This window comes from Electrona antarctica, assembly GCF_951216825.1.
Source record: "Electrona antarctica genome assembly, chromosome: 1".
Classification (NCBI taxonomy): Eukaryota; Metazoa; Chordata; class Actinopteri; order Myctophiformes; family Myctophidae; genus Electrona; species Electrona antarctica.
The window spans coordinates 25741955-25758361 of NC_136806.1; the positions used below are offsets into that span (position 1 = coordinate 25741955).

A 16407-nucleotide genomic window follows, 5' to 3' on the forward strand; every position below is an offset into this window, starting at 1 on the left:
TGAGGGGGCATTCAGATTTTACGGGGGCCAGTTTCGAATTGCAGCTGTCCGTAGGTGCCCTTTGAGAGCGGTTTTGAAGGAGTCAAGGGATTCACATGTCTTAATGACTGTTGGTAGGGCGTTCCACATTTTGGTGGCATAGGAGCAAAAATAATTTAGTCCCTTCTTTGTGCCGAATCTGGGTTGTACATGGTTTGTTGCACTCCCTCTGGTGTTGTGGGTGTGGACTTTGTTAACATTAAGGAAGTATTTAGACAGGTACATGGGTATCTTGGTGGTGTATCGAATCTTGTGGACCAGACCCATTGCAAGATGCTGTACTCTGTCGCCGACCCTAAGCCATTCCAGCCTGTCAAAGTGGGCAGGGGTGAGGTGGGTTCGGGGGGTGAGGCCAAGTAGGAGCCTGACCAGTTTGTTTTGGGAGGTCTGGAGCCTTGTTTTAAGGGCCTTTGAGGTGCTGTGGTACCAAGAGGTGCATGCATAGTCAAAGAAACCTTGTACGAGGGCTCCTGTTAAGGTCTTCAAGGTGTTTTTGTTGACCAGTGAGGAGATCCTGTAAAGGAATCTTTTTCTTTGATTGACTTTTTTGATTACGTTGGTGGCCATTTTATCACCGGAAAGATTAGCCTCCAGGATGGAACCTAGGTAGGTAATTTCATCTTTTCGTGTGATAATATTGTCACCCACTCTAACCAAGAAGCCATCTGCCTTGCTGAGATTACTATTTAATCTGAAGAGAATGGATTCAGTTTTTCCCAGGTGTAAAGATAGTTTGTTATCAGCGAGCCAGGTGCAGATTCTACCGAGTTCAGAGCTGAGGGTCTTTTCAACCTGCAGTTTGTTCCTGTCCGAGACCAGCAGTGCTGAGTCATCTGCGAACAGGAACAAGTTGCAGTCACAAGCTGATGTCATGTCGTTTACATATATTAGGAACAGTAAAGGCCCTAGTATGGTTCCTTGTGGAACGCCACAGCTCACTGGGAGGGGGGGGGGACAGTGTTCCGTTCACCTCCACCATCTGTTCTCTCCCCTCCAGGTAGGATTGCATCCAGCTCACTGATGTGCTATCAAAACCAATATGGAGTGGTTCACGGTGTCAAAAGCCTTTTGGAGGTCCAGCATGACCATGCCGCAGTATTTGCCAGCATCCACCTCGTGTTTGATGTGATCGTTCAAATAGAGGAGGCATGTGTCAGTGGAGTGGGATGTTCTGAAACCAGATTGGAACTTGTACATTAATTTATTAGTGGCAAGATACTTTTCAACCTGTTCATAGACTATTTCTTCCATCACTTTCGAGATGGAGCTTAGAATAGAAATAGGGCGGTAGTTGCCGGGTTCTAATTTACTCCCTTTCTTGTGCAGGGGGGTTACTTTGGCCAGTTTAAAATCTTGGGGGACCTGTCCCTGTTTGATGGAGAGGTTTACTATGTGGGTGATGATTGGAGCTATGGAAATGGCTGAGTCTCTGAGAAATTTGGAGGGAATATTGTCATGGCCAGTGGGGTTGGAGGGCACTCAGTTTTTGTGCCTCCTCAGTTGTTACCATTGCCATTTTAAAATCATCTTAACAAACACCTAGGTTTTTGTAGAAGGCTTTGATTTTCTCTACACCAAAACGCCCAGAGTGGGAGTGCAGTTTGTTAACCAGCGTTGTTGCAATGTTTGTAAAGAAGATGTTTAAGTAGTTGGCTTGTCAGTGATGAGGGTGTCATTCGATTTGATGTTTATGTTTGTAAACCTGGTTTTTAGTTTCTGACCACAGCCTCATGTGCGTCTCTTCCTCGCATCTCATCTCCTCCTAGTTAACGACGCAAGGGCGAGATGTGAGGTTGAGATGAGAAGACCAATTAATCCATTTGTCAAATGAGACATCCTTGCTCAGTGAAGTGTCATTTTGAAGTGACGTCAGTTACTTATGAGTTGTTACACTGGATCACCTGTCACTAGCCTTGTAACAAATAGTTCTGTATTATGTTGTCTTTACAGTTTGTTTTGCTGTAGTTTTAGTTCTGAAAAGCAGAAGTCTGACTGCCATCACGGTCAGGTCAGAAAATGTCTACTGCTGTAGCAACTTATCTGTGTCATTGATTACATCTATCTATAAATGTGTGTTTGTGTGTATGTCTGTGTGTAATCCACGTAACTCGAGAACCGTTAGCCCCTCTGACTTCAAATTTGACACACGTTCCACTCCACAGCAGTGCAGTGCCCGGTGTCGAGTCGAGCCCAGCATTCATATATGGAGCTGGCCTGTTCTGACCTCACAACACTCCATATTTGGGCAGGCCTGACGCAGAACTCCACAAGATGGCTGCATATACTCCATATTTGGGCATGCCTTACAAAGAACTCCATATATGGGCATCAAAGGGAGACAGACATAATATCTATGTGGGGCATGCATTTCCAACTTGCATCGTTCCAAGCTGCCATGTCTTTCCGGCACCCCAGAGCTCCTATTTTGAAGGCATCCCGGCAACAATTGTGTTAAAGGGGAACTATACCCCTTTTGCAACCAGATGTTATTTTAATGATGTTTGGGAGACAAACACTTTCCTGGGGTTTTTATTGCGACCACAGGTCGCATTTACTATGAAAACTTGCATTTCATGTCAGTCCGTCAGTCAATCTGTCAGCCCACGCCTCCATATATGGTCACGCATCGTGACATCACGTCTAGTCACCTACGTCTCCATATATGGTCACGCATTGTGACATCTTCATCTCCATATAATTATGGTCATAGGTCACGCGTCGTGACATCACGTCTCCATATATGATCACGCATATGTCAGTCTGACATCATCAAACCTACACTCAAGACACGCTATATATGGCCATGAACCCTGGCCTACCTGTTTTTCATTGTGCATTTTTGGGTCAAAGTTGATCCCATGCCAAAGCGACAGCACTCGGCCAGCAGTCTGCCATCATGTGCGGGGATGTTCAATGCCTCTTCTTGGGTTATATGGATGTAGAATTGGGACACTTTCACTTTCTATTGTATCAGACCGCTGACAGTGATGTTCGTCACACTGTATAGTCTATCACTCTTTGTTCTGGCTATTAATCAGTTGATACTCTCTCTCGCTTTCTCTCTCTCTCTATCTATCTCTCTCTCTCTGTTCCTTCATGTTCCTTTCTCTACTTTCCAATTCCATATTCCATCTTCTCTATCAATCTTTTTCTCCCCTCCGCCTCTCAGATTGGACCAGAGGATCTAAAAGAGAAGAGCTTTTGGGTCGGCGTCAAAGAGGATAAATTTGAAAACAACGAGCTCTTTGCCAAACTGACCCTTGCCTTCTCCTCGCAGACCAAGAGTGAGTGAGTGTGCGTGCAAGCCGCGCATACATGCTTGTGGGCCACATATGTCTGCATTTACCTCTGAAAATGTACCTTATAAAATCAATTTCTCCATTCCATATTACAGTTTATTTTATTAACAATTTCTCTTTTCTCCCTTCATGCCACTTCCACTCGTCTTCCTCCACCAGCCAAAGGTAAGAGTGACACACGGGCACATGCATTATTTCATAGTTTTTCTTCCCACACTCCTCCTCTCTCCCTCTCTGCCCCATGTGAACGACAGACTGAGTCTCTCACTCTCTCTCTCTCTCGTGGTGAGAGAGAGAGAGAGAGAGGTGTGAATAGACAAAGAGTAGAGTGGAGAATGAAGTCTGACGATACAATGTGGGCTTGTAGATCGGCCGTATGACACAATACGCCACCAAGGGCCTGTCCTTAAGCACCAGGGCACTGATTTCCTTTGAATAGCCACCTGCTGTGCTGGCATGACACACAAACACACACACACACACACACCTGTCCACCCCATCACCTTGTCCCAGTGTCATTGAGCCTTCTGCTCGGCTCCTCCATATTCATATCATTGCGCGCACGTGTGTGTGTGTGTGTGTGTGTGTGTGTGTGTGTGTGCGCCCCCGCACACACATGCATGTGTCATGTTATTCAAACTGACCTTCAGTTGAGATACAATCTCCATGCACATATACATTCTTGCCCACTTCATCTGACATGTCAGAGACAACTGTACACACACACACACGGTTCACATGGGCTGCTGCTACAGTAGCTGTCGACATCCGTGAAATGTCAAGGCTGGCAGCGCTCCCATCTGCATTCACCTATATAGTGGCCACTCAGCCTGTCTGTCTGTCTGTCAGAACTCCATCTGCACCCCCCACCTGCATTTTGATTGGACGAGACAGCCACCTCTCCTGTTTGATGGCCGATAACCTTTTCTGAGAACTGACCGTAAACATTCTCTGGCCTTTTCATAGCCTTGTGTGTGTGTGTGTGTGTGTGTGTGTGTGTCTAATTGGGGCATACTGTAAGTGTACTGTATACTTTGTCAACGTGTGCGTGTTCAATGTGTCAAAGTTTTGAAAGAAATGGATGAGAAAATTCAATTGCACTGAGCTGTTTTGTATATGGTCTCATTTGTGTCACAAGTGTTGAAGTATGTGCACGTGTTTGCGTGTGTGTGTGCGCATATCCAATGCAATAATCAGCAACCACCAGCCGTGGATATGTAGATTGACCCCTCACCTCTCATTCCCTCCACCACACACACACACCATTGCTCAAGGCTCGGTTATACTCCTGACCTCTTCATCCCTCCTCCATCCATCACTTCTTCTCCTCCACATCCTCCTCCCATCCCTCGTTACCAGGCAGAAGCAAACCTCCGCCACAGAGAGCTTCCTCCGACCTCTCTAACCCTTCCTCCTCCCACTCATATTCCTCTCCCTCATCCATCCCTTCCTCCACCCCCCCCCCCCCCCCCCCCCCCCACGCTGGCCAGCAGCACAGCTAGGGTCACACGGACACACGCACGCACACACGGACACACACTCGGGGTCGCATGCCCAGGGCAGGTTCAGAGGTGTTGAACTTTGATGGTCGGTGGCAGAACAGAGCTCTGTTGGGTGTAGATGTTCCTTCAGGCTGATGATGACCCCACTGGACCCCACCTCACACATACACACGTGCACGCACACGCACGAACACACACACACACACACACACACTCACTCTCTACTCTTGTATTCTGTTTTATTCGCTCATGCTCATTTCTCTGGTTAATGTCTCTAGTCAAGTTTGTTAGTTTAGTTCTGCCTTTTTATCACCTCTTTTCCCTTTTCTCACTCTTCACTGTGCAACAATGAACTGATGAGACATCAGCTGGTGTTCACTACATCCCTGGAACAAGTTGGCCTATGTGCATGCATATTGAAGGATTCTCTGGGTTAATGTGGGAAGATGTTCCATTTCTCCAACTGTGTGCTTAAGACATCATGTTCAAAGGCAGGAGTGGCCACATAAAAACTCAAATAGACCTTTCAGTAAGCCCCCGCCCCAAATAGCGATTGTCTAATGCCAGCTTGGCATCTGAGGAACTGAGCTCCTCCTCTAGCCTTCATACAGAACATAATTAACAACATTGATAACGAGAAAATGTCTACTATGATAACATAGTGAAATGGTACTGCTAGAGGATCTGCAACGGTGATCCCAGCTAGGTATTTTCCCAAGCTGAAATCCGACACGGGCAGGCGGTGGCTGTGTAAATTGATCTTTTTAACTATTTTTTTCCCCCCGAATCCGTATATACGTACCCCAGCGTATACTCCGTCTATATAATGGTTGAGGCCTATGGAAGCTTTTAACATTGGTCCGGTTCCTATAGCAACGCCCCACCGTTCCAACTATGGAATTGCAAAACTAATCCCAGTGCAAACCAGTTGAAAGGAGGATTTCCAAACCTCTATAAGTCGGACTCCAGGATCGCTGTCCTTGGTGGATTTTCTGTCATCCACATTTCGGATTTAATTTGTGCCTTTGTACCGCGACGCTGCCGCCATGTAAAAGCTTCTGACCAAAGGTAAACAGTGTGTGCTTGTTCCAATGATACTGTGTGTGTGTGGGGGGGAGGGGGGGGAAACTTCGACTTTTAAAGTGAACACGTATGATGGCACTGTACTGTAACACCCCAAATCATCTGTGTGTGTGTGTGTGTGTGTGTGTGTGTGTGTGTGTGTGTGTGTGTGTGTGTGTGTGTGTGTGTGTGTGTGTGTGTGTGTGTGTGTGTGTGTGTGTGTGTGTGTGTGTGTGTGTGTGTGTGTGTGTGTGTGTGTGTGTGTGTGTGTGTGTGTGTGTGTGTGTGTGTGTGTGTGTGTGTGTGTGTGTGTGTGTGTGTGTGTGTGTGTGTGTGTGTGTGTGTGTGTGTGTGTGTGTGTGTGTGTGTGTGTGTGTGTGTGTGTGTGTGTGTGTGTGTGTGTGGCGCTGCGCAACAGTGACACATGGTTGTGAAAACCAACCAAACGCTATTTTGTGCAGTGTGGTGTGCTCAAACAGAAAACATGAGTCTTTCAGTGGCACTGCGGGTACATTTGTACCCCCGCCTACATTAGCAGCCAGACAACTGGATGATATGGTAATGGTTGACCCATCGGAGTTGCCCCTGAGCCAGGGTTGCTTCACCTAGGTATCCGGATTGTTGATCTACCGAAGTTGCCTCCGATCTAGAGTTGCTTTGATACTCTTGCTGGAAGATATGGGGAACAATAATCATCCCAGGTAATAAGGCCAATGATGTGTCAGAGGCCTTTTTATTAACAGCATGTAAAGTGGCGACATTGATAAGCAGGTTTTGTAACCATAGCATTGTGCACACACGCACGCATGCACACGCGCGTGCACGCGCACACACACACACACACACACACACACACACACACACACACACACACACACGCACACACACACTGCTTAGTACACTGTGACTTTCATTGAAGTTCTTAGATCGTTGTTTTCAAAGACAAAGAGGACAGTTGATGCAGGCCAGGATGTCATTGTCGATTAGGCAGTTGGGCGTTAATATGCTGCCAAGGTAGCAGAACTGTTGGACAACCTTGAGGTGTGTACCTTTGATGCTCAATTCCAGCAGTAATTGTATTAGCTCTTAGGTTATTAAATGATTTAGTGTTATTTATTTATTTGTTTATTTTTTGAAGAGCACGTACGCCATCTGCTCTTTCTGGTTTCTGCTATGCTTTTTTCTCTCTCTCTCACTCACTCACTCACTCTGATCTGTATTTGGTTTTCACTGTGACTTTCATTATTCTCTTGACATTTCTGTCCCCCAAATGAATAATCTCTTTGTCATCTTATTGATCATTCCAAACACGTAGCAGGAAAATCTGTTCTCATTTGTAACCTTGACCTTTGACATTTTCCGCCCCAAAAGTTAATCATCTCTTTGGTGCGTATAGTCATTCCAACTACATTCCAACAAAAACACGGCCATCCCTTCTCTGGTTATTTTGTGCGCACAAGCATGCACGCACGCACACACACACACACACACATACACGTATTTATTTGGATTTTTGACTTCAACCTTTTATACCTGCTACCTGCTCATTACCTCTGGCCTTAGTGGTCTTAAAACGCATGTTTTGTCCCATCTAATGAGTGACATGTTCGAGCACAGTGTGACCTAGACAGTATTTGTTTTTAATTGCAGTCGTGGAGTGATGGTGGGAGGATAAGGTCAGTGCTTCACGTGTTGTCCACCAGCGAGCCGGAATAAAAGCAACAACCTCTTTTTTGTAGAGTGATAGAATCACAGTAGTCTGACAGGAAATGGGGAGAGAGATGGGGGGTGACATGCAGTAAAGGCCATCGGGATCAGGAGCCACGGCCCAGGCCAACAACAACCTATTCATAGCACAGACTCAGAGGGCCGACCGCTCCCCAAGTTATTACATTCACTTCAAGCATTAAGCTGCTCCATGTATGCTTCACTCCTATTGCCAGAGCTCTGAAGTAACATTGATGAGCACTGTTTAGACGATGTTGAAATCGTTTCAACTTCAGAAAATGTTGTGCTAGGCGCTAAAAAGAGGCCAGGTCCCTATTTTGGGCTATGAGTGCTGAAAAGTGCTACTGTACGTAACATTTCCATTGGAAGTGAGTGACAAAACCTATTTTACAGGTCTCCCTTGGGAACATAGCCTTGATATTATTTTCACGGCCCTAGAAAGTAGAGACGCAAACTATATTTAGCATTTTCAATAGGAATGCATGCTTATTGAAGTGAGCTTTTGAATGTGATTGAAGACTCACTGACAGGACCAAGGTATTGCATGCTGCACACATTATTTTAAGTAGTTAAACCACACTACTTAAATCTAGATTCTACATGCAGTTATTTATTCTGTTCTTCAGTTATTTTGTTGGTTGCCTTGCAGTTATACTATCCAGTATCCTTCCATCTCTCTTGTCTGTTATTTTCATTATGGGTTACAGTATTTTTATACGGAAGGTCTGTCATTGTTAAGATGTTTTTCTTGACTGTCCGTTTGTTTTTAAGCTTGCGTATTTTCCCTTAGCATGTGTGCCAGTTTGTGATGCATACTTATCCAGACATCATTTCTCACTGCCACATAATGTGTCTTTGAACCACTGGTGTCCATTTCTTCTCTTTAATATTCATATTTTGCTCTCGTTCCATTGCTGTGCCGCTCTCTCTCGCTGTCTCATGTGATGACTGTGTGTGCTTGTATGTTTTCTGTTCCTGATCTCTATTTTTGTGGCTCGTGCCAACCAGGCCATGCGTGTTTAATGGCCGGGGTCTTTTGAAATCTGAACTGCCCAATTAGCAAGAGATTGAGAGAGCCGGAGAGAGTGAAACAGAGGAAGATAAATACAAAAAAAGAGAGTGAGAGAAAGGCTGGGCTGTGGAGAGTGGTGGTGATTAATTCGGTTAGGGAGAGAAAAGGAAAAAAAGGTCCAGGAGCGTATATGATGATTATTAATCCTCATAATGGGAAGATAATTTTCATTTCCCAACTGTCCTGCCTTCACCCCTGCTTCTCTTCCTCTTTCTCTTCCTGTCTGTCTTATTGTACTGTTTACTACTGTTATTAGACGACCTCAATTCTCTTCTCAGCCACAGATGAACAAGGAAGTTCCTCAGTGGACGCCTCCACTGAGTATTGTTAAAAAAAACCACACACACACACACACACTCTCTCACATGCACATGCACATGCACACACACGCACACACTCTTCTCATCTGCTACTGTACAGTTGTATTGTGTATACTGCTTTTGCGTGTTCAGTGTGTATCTGTTGAGTGTCTGTGTTTACCGGGTGTTTAGAGGGAATGTGTGTGTGTGTGTGTGATCTCACCCGCATTAACAAACCAATTATAATGAGACTTTTGATCTCCTTATGTTGTGAAGAAATCAATTTCCTCCCCAGCAGGGAGGTTTGTGTTTGTGTCGCTGCACAAGTGTGTCCCCTCTATTAGTTCTATTTTTCTCTCAATGTTCTAGCTGGGCACTGATTGTGTGTGTGTGTGTGTGTGTGTGTGTGTGTGTGTGTGTGTGTGTGTGTGTGTGTGTGTGTGTGTGTGTGTGTGTGTGTGTGTGTGTGTGTGTGTGTGTGTGTGTGTGTGTGTGTGTGTGTGTGTGTGTGTGTGTGTGTGTGTGTGTGTGTGTGTGTGTGTGTGTGTGTGTGTGTGTGAAATGACACATGGGATGTGTGGGGGTAGAGCTAAAGATAAACGACCAAGGGCCAACAACACCTACTGTACATAGTGCACCGTAACAACCCTTTTGCTTAATAATGAAAGGAGCACTTCACTTCACCAATTTACAATGTTATCTTTGTATTAATTGTATTAATGTAATTGCTCACTATAAGACTGCATCATTTCTGTCTATTCAATCTGCGTCTCATGGTGGGATATGGACAGTTCACAAACGTGACTAAACCAGTGCCTTAGAATGATCTATGGAGATTCCAAGCTATAATAGAAACTACAGCCCTTGGCGTTTGGGTGGCGCAGCGGTAAAAGTCCCTGGAAGATTGTGGGTTTGAATCCACTGTGGTGCAACCGGCTTTGTCCGGCGTCTACACATACACAATTGGCCCGTGTTCGGGGGAGGGAAGCTGGGTGGTTGATAATAGTCGCTGCATGTATACTCCTACGGGCTGGGGCCAAGGCCCGACCACCGAGAGGAAACATTGAAGCGAAATGGACATGGTGGCCGAAAGTAGTATTGCACTATGGGCCATGGCACTATGGGCCATATGTGAATGCGCGCTATGCTCCATATGTGAACGCTATGCTCCATACGTAAACGCTATGCTCCATACGTGAACGCTATGCTCCATACGTGAACGCTATATTCCATACGTGAACGCTATGTTCCATACGTAAACGCTATGTTCCATACGTAAACGCTATGCTCCATACGTGAACGCTATGTTCCATACGTGAATGCTATGTTCCATACGTGAACGCTATGTTCCATACGTAAACGCTATGCTCCATACGTGAACACTATGTTCCATACGTGAACGTGCGCCATGCTGTGAACGGCCCAGCGTGTTCACGTATGGCCCAATACCAATCCCAGAATGCATTCTGTTCCAACCCGGAAGAACGCTGGGTCAGCAACTCAATACAAGTGGATGAGAGGAGAAATCCGGTGACGTCTCTATTATACAACTCTATGGCTGTGGCGGCACCTGTCAGCAGGGAGTGTTGGGAGGAAGAGTAGGACGAAGGCTCCACGACGTCCTCCCGGTGCTAGGGCTGTCACCATTACAAATTTAAGTTCACAATTAATTGTCACAGACACTAATAATTGTCATTAACGATTCAATTGTGTTTTTGGCATCGAAGATTGGAACATGTGAATTATATTTTTCTGTTTGCCTCATAATCAAAAAATGCACAGGCAAAATGCACAGGCAAATAACTGAAATAGACATTTCTGACATATTTATTAATTTTATACTTTAAAGCTAAAAAGAAAAATGCAGAAATACCGGTAGCTGATCTACGAGCTTACAACATTTTAAGTGCGTACAGTAGTTCAGCTTTTTATGTATGAACGTTTTTCAACATGGAAACAACAGTGAGTGAGTAGACAGAAATGGTGCCATATGACTATGAGCATTAGAGAGGACCAATTATATGACGATAGGTTGAACTGGCTCCATGTCAAAGTTCCCTGCTGCTTACTTTTTAGTGTAATCTGAGCAAAGGAAGTAACATTCACTCATATCAGTAACAAATATGAATTAAGTATTTGACTGATTAATTAATTAATTGATCAATAAAAATCAATGGTGTTTTTGAGAATGAAAAGTATCAATAAACATATCGCCAAATGCAAGTGTATCAACGATTATTTAGAACATTGTACCCCATATTGATTGAAATTAGGGCAAAATGAGAGCAGCTTGTAACTTTCAAACTTCATCATGCCAATTATGTATTTGGGCATGAAAATATTTCGAGGCAGGGGCCAGGGACCCCCATACAAGATTTGTGTTGTTAAAATGTTTTAAAAATACTCACGTGTCTGTGTCGCATTGCACATTCTTATAGAAACTGATTTTTCTTTTTACCCAAGGTCCTCTGGGCGTCCCTGGACCCCACTTTGAGAACCACTAGTTTATACTGTATATGCTATAGGTCACGTTGAATGAGACGGCAGTCCAGACTCCCCTTCAACCCCTGCCCCGCCTCCCACTGGGGTTGACGGCAAAAAAAAACAATAGTTTATTGTGCAGTCGTATGTGTATGTATGTACTGTACACTGTGTGTGTGTGTGTGTGTGTGTGTGTGTGTGTGTGTGTGTGTGTGTGTGTGTGTGTGTGTGTGTGTGTGTGTGTGTGTGTGTGTGTGTGTGTGTGTGTGTGTGTGTGTGTGTGTGTGTGTGTGTGTGTGTGTGTGTGTGTGTGTGTGAAGCAGAATTTAAAATGACACATGGGATGTGTGGGAGTAGAGCTACAGTGCATTACCCCCAGAGACTGTTTAGTGCAACACCAATAAAGCAGCCAGGCGGCTAGATGGGGAGCTGGGCCTCTTAATTAAGGCAGTCTTTGTTACATGTGTGTGTTAGCATGGGATAGTTCTAAATTAGTATTGACTTTCAAAATGGCTTATTTGTAATTTGTCGCATGTATGTGTATGCACTTGTGTGAGTGTGTGTGTGCGTGCCTGCCTGTGTAATCTGCATAGCAGCGCAGGCCTTGTTAATAAATCATGCAATGTTCAGTCTGAGAGAGAGAGAGAGAGGGGCAGGTTAATGCAAGGGCCAATAATGCTGGAGAAAAAAAATACACTTCTCTGCTTTGTACTTTCTTTTCCTTTCTTTTTTTATCATTTATTTTGAGGGTTTTCTCTTTTTTTGACATAGACACAAGGACAGAACAACAGACTTACATATAAAATACTAACAACAATGAAAAAACAAAGAAAATAAAAGTTACAAGAGAAAAGTAATAATAATAATAATAGATCAAATAGTTTCCTATGAGCTGAGCTCATACTTACATTTGGGTCTGCCCCCAAGAGATATAGCAGAGGAGATTTCCTCAATTTTACCTTAAGGATTTTTTACATTTGATCGTGAATTATTTGCCAAAATGGTTTAATTTTTGGACAAAACCAGAACATATGCGGGTAGGTACCCAAATGTAGTTTCTTTTCCTTTCATTTGTTTTCATTCTTTCTGTTTCTTACCACAGACATTTCTCCTGTAAGTTCTCAAATCCCCAATTTCTCTCCCCTCTCGCACCTTTCTCTTCCAAACAAATTAGTTATAGCGCTGGATTTGGTGGATTACTGTGAGTGAGACTACCTGACTTAATTAGAGTGTGGGTGGGTGGGTGGGTGGGTGTGTGTGTACACGCACACATGCAATTGTGTAGGTCTCTAGCCCAAAAGACTTACAGTGGTAAAGTTCTTGCTCATGTGAGGTACAGTAGGAAGGCCTTTTTGCACAGTTTAGCTTTTCAAAGTGAAAGATTGGACGTTTATAAGTTGCTCGTTTGTTGTGCCCGTTCTATTGATGTGAATTCCATACTGTATGTATGCAGCTGTACATGTGTTTGCACTTTGCACGTGCGAGTTCTAAAGCGTAGCCTCCTAACTGTGCCTGCTAAGCCCCTACATTAGCGGTGCATTAGGCTGGCTTACTGTGTTATGAGCATGGCGTCATCCAGCCTCCTCTCTAAAGTTGAGAGAATGCTGCTCATTCATGGGTCCTTATCAGGTCCAAACACATCTGCATGAGCTGCTGACGGCTCTCGCTGCCAAGCGCAACAGCTTATTCCACATGCACAAGCTCGGCACAGACGTATGTGTAGGCGCACACTCGTACAGTTGAGTACATAAGTACCCCAAATGCGCTTTTGTCCTTCTCATTCTCCCTACATTCCATGCATCCATCCATCCATCCATCCATCCATCCATCCATCCATCCATCCATCTCTCTCTCCGCTCTATTTTACATGTAAATGAACTTGGCTGTGTGTGCTTTAATCTCCCTGCCGCCTTCTTTCGGTGCCAGAGATTATCCGCATTGTTTTTTTAACGGATCGGGCCAGATCCCAGCTCCGCTCCACTCACCTCCACTGCCACTCCGCTAGCCAGCCAGCCCCATTACCATGTAAATGTTCCTGTAGCAACATCACAGTATGTGTGTGTGAGAGCACTCTGTACACGCCGTGTGCGTTTAATTGGAGGATTGGCCGATATGGGTGCAAAAGCTGGTTACCTATGCTACATAGCACAGTGTTTATGGCTCTTGAGCAGGGCCAAGTGGAAACGGAAGGAAGGAGGTGGCAACAGAAAATATCCTGAAAGCTGTTTACACCACTGGCCAGTGGCCATCCCATACAATTGTAATAATAATCATACAGACATTTTATACCTTGGAAGTGCACAATGGTTGGAATATTTGGCTTACTGTGTGTATAGGCCAGTAGACCTAGAAGTGTGGATAAAGCAAATAAGCGAGTTACCATCGACACCCATGCACCAGATCGAAGAGTCTGTTGGTGCAAGATTGGATGGGCCAAAGGGAGGAGGAGCGCTCATTTTTGTTTCACTCTCACTCAATAAATGAAAATTATTCTTTTACATGCATGCCTCTTGCTCATGCTAATTGGTACACATCATCTCAGGTGTCATGTGATTATGATTTTCCACTTCCAAATTTGCGGGCCCTTTGTTTGTAGGCAACCCGGCTTGGCGAAGACCTGCTTTTTTATCCACATTTCCTGGTCTGCTTAGAAATCTATACATAAGCCAGGGAAAGTTCAAGTTGGCGTGCCACAGGCACAAGGGCAATAAGAGGGTTAAGTCTCTTACTAGTAATACTAAGGGAGGTACATGTTACCCATATGTCAGTTTTGACACATTTAAAGTGATTTTCCATAACATTTTACACCCACTGCTCTGTCTTTCTGTTGATGCTTACATTGACATCACTGTGCTCTTTTAACTCTCCCGCTGTTTAGTTTCCCCCCGTCATTGTGTGCACAGCTTTTGAGTGTCAGGAAGTGTTGCAAAGGACAAGATTAGCTTTTATTTTTTATTTTATTTTCATACCAGAGCAGGAAAGCGTGAGTGGTTCGGGGGGGGGAAGAGAGAGAGAGAGAGGGAGAAAGAGAGGCCCGGGGTTGGGTGGTGGTGGTGGTGGTGGTGGTGGGGGGGTAGTACCAAGGCCATATCTATGTTTAGAAAGCATATTAATCAAGAAAGAAAGAAAGAATGGAATGTAAAAGAAAGAGGTGCACCCAGTAAGAGGTGCAGATTGATTGGGTTTGCCTGCATGCCTCGCTCCACGGCCCCAACTCCCCCTGTTTATATTTCACAGTATTAGCTACACTACAGTACCTCTCCCTGAGGGAGATCGCATGCGCACACACACACAGACACACACAGACTCACACACAGCACCCTCAGCCCAAACTTTGATGGCAACGATAGCATGCAAAGTATAAAAAAAATATATACGCACAAAAATCTACACGAAGCAGCAAAGAGAAGCATCTTCAAAGACTGAGATGACAAGATAGCAGCATTAACCCCCATCTCCTGTCCTCATCCAGCCCCCCCTCTCTCTTCTCCTGTCTCTCCTGCCTTCCTGTCCTCTCCTCTCTCCTCTTATCACGGATGGCTTATAAAAGAGCTCTATGGGAGAGACAAGTGCGGGGGTGGGGGGAAATGCGAGAAGCGACGGGGAAAGAAATGAAGATAAGGCTGCAAGCTCGCCTTAAATGGAGAGCGGGGGTGATAGAGGAATTTAGAAATATCTTCTTAAGTCTCAAGCCGTTATCTAGCAAGTAGTTGTTCCACAGTTGCCTTGTGAAATGGCGGCAGGGCGGCTGGTGAGTTATTAGGCTGCTATTAGACTATCAGCAGTTCAGCACCATTATTCTGATGGTTCAGACCCTCTCTCCAGGGCTTTCCCTGCAACCTACTTCCACAAAGTCAGACAGCTGCACATATTAAAGCCATCAATTACACCTTTTAATAGGCGATGTTTGCACACTTGTGGCCTTCTTAGGGTGTGTGTTATCTTGGTATAAGACTGCTCAACTGAGGGTGTACACTCTTGCTTGTGTGTGTCCTGTGGCCGTCTGGCCACAGGACATGACGTTATGGGTGTCCTATCTACAGTGCTTTTTATGCATGCGTATGTGGATTGGTGATTTGAGTGTGTGTGTTTTAGCTGTCCAGCTGTGGTGGCCTCTGCCGTTGTGTGGCCCCTGGTGATGAAGGGCTACATGGCTGCACATGTGGCCCCTGGTGATGAAGGGCTACATGGCTGCACATGTGGCCCAGTGGCATTTACACCAGACACCAGTGGTATTTAGTGGCCGAGGCCACGCTCCATTTCCTGACCTTAATTTGTAACCTTTCACAATGTCTGCGTGCGTTTGTGCGCGTTGACATTTGGTGTTTTGTAGCGCGCACAGGTAGAGCGATGGTGCTACGTATAGTATGACGCTGTGTACAAGAATAGGATTTGTATGCTAATTGGTTCATGTGTGTATACGACCACATGCCTGCCTCAAAGCTGCCTCTGTGTGTATGTGCGTGCGTGCATGCGCGTGTGCTGTTGCCCCCACTCCATTCCACAGTATCTGTGCGTGTCGCGTTCTTCAGGACGGGAGTTCTGCTTCACCCTGCAGGCACCTTCATTTTTCACTACGCTTTATGTCACTCCACTAACCCCGTAACTCTCGCTACCTCTCTCCCTCCCACTCATGCTCTCTCCCCCTCCCTCCTTCCTAATCAAAGCGAGGAGCTCTGTAGATTAGCACTCGGGAAAACATCCCTAAAGACACTCCTTCATTTTGTCCATTTTCAGGTACTCACTCGATCTCTTTCTTTCTCTCTCCCTAATTCATGCCCCCACCACCGCACCATCCTCCCCCGCTTTGAATTTTTAACCTCCCCAATGAATAAGAGATGTAGCCCTCCTCATAGAGAAGAGGAGGGGGCAGAGGTGTGTGTGTGTGGGGTGGGGGGGGGGGGGGGGGGGGTTGTCCCTAAGCA

General features: G+C 45.2%; 1 protein-coding gene across 3 annotated transcripts in view; it reads left to right on the forward strand.

Moving 5' to 3' along the window:
- The window catches only part of diaph1 (diaphanous related formin 1), a 140566-nt gene that overhangs the window by 79986 nt on the left and 44173 nt on the right, over positions 1–16407 (forward strand). For all 3 annotated transcript variants that reach the window (XM_079510800.1, XM_079510798.1, XM_079510799.1), the window contains one exon: positions 3209–3333. In XM_079510800.1, the coding sequence (XP_079366926.1) occupies positions 3209–3331 (123 nt within the window). In that variant the 3' untranslated portion in view covers positions 3332–3333. The remainder of the gene's footprint in view (positions 1–3208; positions 3334–16407) is intronic.